General features: G+C 40.0%; 1 protein-coding gene across 1 annotated transcript; it reads left to right on the top strand.

Annotated features, from left to right (window-relative positions):
* Positions 1-1,183: 1,183 nt before the first annotated feature.
* LOC145397023 (glutamate receptor 3-like) lies at positions 1,184-6,252 on the top strand. Its single transcript, XM_080270243.1, has 7 exons — positions 1,184-1,267; positions 2,586-2,736; positions 3,873-4,090; positions 4,587-4,767; positions 5,333-5,432; positions 5,757-5,886; positions 6,169-6,252. The coding sequence occupies exons 1-7, from the start codon at positions 1,184-1,186 to the stop codon at positions 6,250-6,252; spliced, it is 948 nt and encodes a 315-aa protein (XP_080126369.1).
* The last annotated feature ends 274 nt before the right edge of the window (positions 6,253-6,526 follow it).

Here is a 6,526-nt window from a genome sequence, read left to right as displayed (position 1 = left end):
CATGGAATGTTATCAAGATAATTTCTAAATTCATCCCAGTTTGCCCTATCAAAGTGCCATCGGGTCACCCTGACAGGCTTAGAACGGGGAGGTTTGGGGGGGCTAACTAATGAGGCTTTGATGAGATTGTGGTCAGAGGATCCAAGTGGAGACAATACTTCTATTCTGTACTGATCTGGATTATTTGCCAGGAACAGATCCAAAAGATGGGCATTATGGTCAGGATCATCTGGTATTCTGGTTGGTTGCATTACCAGTTGCGTGAGATTAAATGATTCTGCAAACAGCTCGCACTCTAGACCAGCATCGTCAGTCCTGGCAGAGTGCAATAACCATTCAACATTATATATGTAAAAATCACCCAAGATGGTAATTTCGGTGTTAAGGGCAAGATTAAGGTTACTCAACTGTGTGGAAATGGAATCAAATACACTGGGTTCAGAAGAAGCATTGGGGGAGCGATAAACTGCACAGATATATTTGGTAATATTTTGACAGCTTAGTTTATACAACGAGTAATCAAACCTGCGTGAAGTGAAGTTTAAAATGGTGTCAACTGCATATTGGGATTTGATATAACAACAGGTGCCACCCTTATTACGGAAGTAAGCAGGTCGAACTGTTTCAGAAACCTTTAACTTCAAGAAATAAATTTAATGTGTCTTTCATTTTGCGTGCACATGTCTCTTCGTTTATTTAAATGTTGACATGGAATCAATTTAAAAAATCATCATAATCATGATCGTTATCATGCTGTCCGTAATTCGCACCAAAGAGTTGGGGCGAAATAGTATTCAGAAACTATTAAAGAGAAACCACAAAAGTAGAATTATCACATAACTTGGACAATGAAATGAAGAACACTAATACTGACATTTTGAAACCTGTGAATTTAAAAATACACATATATTTTTGAATGTTTATTTGTAAACGAGTTTCAGATACCCCTATGAAATAAGGATTCCCATGACAACCAAATTGAAAATGTGATGCCACACCTTTGGCAAGTGTTTCTTCTCACATACTTCCTTCATCCAATTTGATCCATTATCAGTTTCTTCGTTTTTCTCAGCTTCCTTACATCGTTTTCGTGGTTGGACATGCGCTCCGTCTAAATTACTCGAAACGCTGAAACAAACATTGATCAACATTTTTTAATCTTGATGCCGAACATGCTGCAAACATGTCCGTAGCAATGTTCCATGACAAATTTCGTGGCAACAGCTTCAGCATGTTCGAAGCTGACATGCAGCCCACACAGATACATGTCTGTAGCAGTGTTTCCACAATATCGGCAGGAGAAATTCTGTTGCTTGCTGCAGCTGCCTCGGTGGTGATTTGTGGACGTCAAGCAACACGTCTGGGCGAATATTAAGTATGCCCATCATGAAGTGGTAGTAGTGAGCAGACATAGTGTAATCAGGTGATATAATACCTGACGATACTGGATTTGTGTTGCACAGGTAAGTGAGAGTGGTTTATTAGGGATGTTTTTTTTTTATGGAATTTCAGCATCCAGTGTAGTGTATGGTTTATTTTTGTTCAGCAGGAAGCTCTGGCTATTGAAGCTTACAATCTCTATATACGTCCAGTGAATCCAGCCATGATTATCAGTTATTTACTCTTTCACCGGAAATGTCTGATCAAAATATCGATCTTCTTTATGACATCGGCACGATCCACCAAAAGTGTGTCATTGATGTCGTTCCATGTGTCTAGTTTCTTAATCTCGTGTTTGTATTCTGAGTCCATCAGATCTCAGAAAACACAGTGTGCCTGATAAAGTTCTATTCATCACAACACCTGGTCCCTGGCCCACTTCATAATGTTGTGGGAATCTCCACTCACCATCTGTGGTATTTAGTGAACTATCTAGCTAGGTACATTCATGTCCAGTGCAGGAAACGTCCACGCCAGTGTTACCAACATGCTTCCAAACGATGTTATGAACATGTTCATGACAACGGTGCTTCTAACATGTATGCAAACTTAATCATGTCAATGTGTTGTACGTATTCCATGCACATGTGTCGAGCCTGGGTATCTGGGCACACATTTACCATATTCATTGACCTTCTTGTCTTCACTTTTCCTATGATCTTATCATATATATATATATATATATATATATATATATATACACTGCATGTATGATATTAATGTGGATGTGGTGCTGGAATCGTTCCCTGTCACTAACTTTGCAGATACGACTATGTGACTCCCGCTGACAGAGCGTGGGGAGTGGGACAGCCTAACGGGTCCTGGACCGGCATGATAGGAATGTCAGTGCGCGAAGTAGGTCCATTTATTGGCTTGTATCACTGTGTATCGGATGTGGATTAAATCACTTTATTTCCCTTACATTTTGCCATTTAATAAAATCATTGAAGATCATGTTGACTAAACTGGTATTAGGGATGCATACAAACTTAAAGGTGGATAAATGAAGAGATAAAACGACCAGACAGAAAACGGACAAAAAGTCATCAGAGACTGATTTTATAAATTGGCGATAAGAAGATATGTGTGATTTTGAGGTACTTGACAGTATTGCACTTCAGATACTAATTGACTCTTTATTTCAGGAAGTGGACATCAGCCTTGGCCTCTTTACCATCACTGCCGCGAGAGCCAAGGTAGTAGACTTAACCTTCCCCGTCGTCATCATGTACAACAGGATGATCGTGGGTCGTGGCAAGCCTGAGGTGAACCCCTGGAGCTTCCTACAGCCCCTGGGTCCTCATGTTTGGTCAGCGCTTCTTATGGTTTTGTTGGGGGTCCTTGTAGTAATGACAATATTTCCCTCCTGTCTACAAACTCTGCCTTGTCATTGCACAGGGCGAATGGTGAAGGCATCCAGCTGCGTTCGAGTGCTGTTACAACAAGGTAAGACCTCCAGCTTCTCCTATATTTTATGGTGGAAGTTGTCAGTTTTAGGGCAGAATTGCCATCCTACAGCCATATCTGGTCGTACAGATATATTGGACTGTTGATCAAGGCATCTAAATGCATTCTCTCGGTCCCTTCCAACAAAGTTTTAACAACAATAACTCATTACTTGCACTGTTGCGTCAGGGTTTTCTACTGCTGTGTCTTAATTATAACATCTCATTCCCAGCATTTTGTTTTGTTTTTATATCACGTGGTTTCAGGGATAATAGTAGATATCATGAATACCTATAATAATTATCACATATATGTATGCAGTAGTGAATTATTAAAAAAAGAAGTTTCTATAACCGAATTGAATTATCGAGAGTGAGAGAAATCCCTCATGAAAACACTCTCGGTATGGCTTCGTAGGTAATATTGGGAGGTGTTATTCACACTGTATGGAGTCCTAAGATCTAAATTACAAAGAAATTTACCGTTGTGCTGTAAAGATCCTTACTGAGTTGCAAGCCAGCCCTGATTACTGGTTACTACTCAGCAGTGTAGTGGGACAAAACTTGTGATAAAATTTGTAGTAAAACATCCAAAAGAAAAAAATTCCAATAGCACTTCCGAAAATGAGATATCATTTGCTTAAATAATAATGACATATCACGTTGGTTTGTCTGATGCCGATGGTTAACAGTTGAATACATCACAATGAATATACATACAAATATTGCCAATTTTTATTATGTTCTTTATTTACCATTCATGACAAACCCCAGCACTCTAAGGAATGTTGTCGTTATGTACGGAGGGTACATGAGAGCAAAAAAGATTTTTTAATGCATAATGTATATGCAGCAAAAATAATCTTAATATGTGTTATTACAAAGACAGTAAGGAAACACAATACAGTACCACATAAGAGAACTATCAGAGTGAAGTAATAACTCAGTTATACCTTAATCTGGAATAAATTCATGTGCTTATTTCAGATGTCAGCCATGTCAGGACATGGTGGGTATGGGAGCGTGTGGTGTTGGGTGTGTGGATGCTGACAACTGTGGTGCTGACACGTAGCTATGCAGGCAACCTGGTGTCCCTCCTGGCCGTCAGATACATCCCAATGCCTATACAGTCTCTCAGGGACGTGGTCGATAACCCTATTACATTTTTAGTGGAGAAGGGATCTAGTCAGGCTGACACTATTCAGGTTAGTAGTTACCCCATGAAGGGTAACAGTAGCATATAACGTCATTGGCATTGATGTATTTCTTGGCTCACCCAGTCAATGGACCTACTGCAATTGTGGCAAGACGCGGACATATTCCGAGGTAAATTGTCTGATCATGGAGGCCAAGATAGAGAAAATAAAACATATTTTGTATCAGACTTACTGAAGGAGACAATGAGAAGCCATATGCCAACAACCCGAACGGAGTATACGGGTTATTGTTCCAATTCTAATATAAACTAACACTGCTGGGGAATTTATGTCACAGTATGTCTGGTTCTGGGGTAACTGTAGAGAAGCTATATAAATAACACTTTAAGACATTCATTCCGTTGCTTCAAGAACGTTAAGATTGGTGCATTCCACGAAATTAATACCTGATCGAGCACATTACGTTAAAATATGTGCAGTTATAGCCTAATATTGGTGAGCCTTTAAAGTACAGCCTTTAAGACAGTCATTGTGCCACTTTCAGACGGCTGAAAGTGGTGTTTTCCGCGACATAAATAATCTGCAGAAGGAAGGCAGATTTCAAACCTTCGACGCCTCTGAGATGACAAAGAACCTGGATGTCAAAGTGAGGAGGGGGGACCACACCCTAATACAAGTGGAGGAGTTGACCAAGATGATGATGGCACGGGACTTTTCAGTGACAGGTGGGTTAGAGAGAGAGAGAGAGAGAGAGAGAGTGTGTGTGTGTGTGTGTGTGTGTGTGTGTGTGTGTGTGTGTGTGTGTGTGTGTGCATCATGAATTTGCCCTTACAATGTCATATCTATGACAGGTGATGATCTAGGGACCCACCTAAGCTTCAAAAAATGGCTCAGCAAAGGACAAAACAGGTCATCTTACTTAACCCAATTGCTGTTGAAGAAAACCATTGCATTTTCTTATTTTTAATTATATTTTAGGAGACGCCAGACAGTTTTTAGGTTGACCTTGACCTGGAAATATACTTGTGGTCCTTTGATATTTACGATTAAGAAAATGGACCCCATAAGAAAAGAACTGTAGTTAGCATTATTCCGAGAAAATGTTTGGTAGTTTCAACGTTAGTCCAGCTTGTGTTTTGTTGACCATGATTACATTTATCATCATCTACTATTTTACGATATTTTTTCTTCCTACATCGTAAGATCGCTGGCAGATACACCGGAAAGGTGAAAGAGTGTCTTCATGGCACTAATTTTGCCAATATTTAACTATTTTCTTGGTGTCAACAGGAAAGTGTGACTTCTATCTAGCACGTGAACAGTTCCTAACCTCGATGGGTGCCATGGCGGGGCCCAAGGACAGCCCACTCATCAACGCTGTCAGCCGCAGGTCAGCTGTCATAGATCAGTTGTATCTGTTTGATCTGGTAAGTTACTCCTGAGGTGATTAAGAACATTCGGCTTTATCAAGATTAATATTTAAAAAGTTTATTTGGATGAATAGGTTATCAGTTAGCTATTCTGTTTTTACCTTAACTTGGCCTAAAATTGCCATCTCTGCATTCTGAATCCGGAATTGTAATAGTTGCTTATCACTAGAACTGTGCTGGTCATGAAGGAGAAGTTGTATGAACAAAGCTACAAAAGGACGAAAATCTGGGCCAAGTTAAGGTGAAAAGTTTATGGTAACATATTCATAATCACGTGTTTCCAGGATCATAACAGTGAGAGAAGCAGGTATGTACGACCACTGGATCAACATCTACAACCCCAACATGACCACCTGCCTCAACCCACCCACAACCATGGCCGTCAGATCCTCACTCACCCTCTCCAATATATGGGTAACTTCCTCACTGTGCTTTCGTGAAACATACTTTCCACTCATTCATTCATCCATCTATCTATCTGTAGTTCCATTCATCTCTCCATCCACGTATCCATCCATCCACCTATCCCTCCATCCACGTATCCATCCTTTCACGTATCTATCCATTCACGTCTCTCTCTCTCTCTCTCTCTCTCTCTCTCTCTCTCTCTATTTAGTTATGTTGTATTAAGAGAACCTGTAATACATGTACTAAATATGTTGCAGTTTCCTAAAAGTATATTCTCTCACATTGCAGGGAACACTGGTGGTTTACGTGGCTGGCCTGGCAATTAGTTTTCACGTGTTCTGCTTCGAGCTCATCTACTCACACCTCCGGTAATGTGTCCGTGATGAAGGATGTGAGGCTGTTGGAGTGGCAGAGTCGAATCAGTTATCCACCGGCGTTTGGGGTTTCACATTGCAAGTTACTGACCAGGTTGTATACTATAATATTTTGCAGACTAAATTACTAATGTTGCCAGATCGAGTTTGTAAGAGAGAAAAAAATAAACTTAAATTTTTTCAACTCGTCTCATTTTTATTTCATTTTTGCTATTAAAGAAACTTCTATTGAGAGACAAGGATGATCTCGATTTGGACTGGACACATTCTGA

The sequence above is a fragment of the Coenobita brevimanus genome, chromosome 40, assembly GCF_032717465.1.
Source record: "Coenobita brevimanus isolate Jiangsu-jjx chromosome 40, ASM3271746v2, whole genome shotgun sequence".
In the NCBI taxonomy this organism is placed as follows: domain Eukaryota; kingdom Metazoa; phylum Arthropoda; class Malacostraca; order Decapoda; family Coenobitidae; genus Coenobita; species Coenobita brevimanus.
The sequence above is the reverse complement of the archived record's forward strand: the minus strand, read 5'-3'. Positions and strand labels throughout refer to the sequence as shown.

Bases quoted from the DNA above. Each gene is read 5' to 3' on its own strand.
- LOC145397023 (XM_080270243.1), top strand. From the start codon at position 1,184: ATGTCCGTAGCAATGTTCCATGACAAATTTCGTGGCAACAGCTTCAGC. The intron at 2,737-3,872 runs GTCCTCATGTTT...TGCTTATTTCAG, and splicing joins GAGCTTCCTACAGCCCCTGG to ATGTCAGCCATGTCAGGACA. The intron at 5,887-6,168 runs GTAACTTCCTCA...CTCACATTGCAG, and splicing joins TCACCCTCTCCAATATATGG to GGAACACTGGTGGTTTACGT.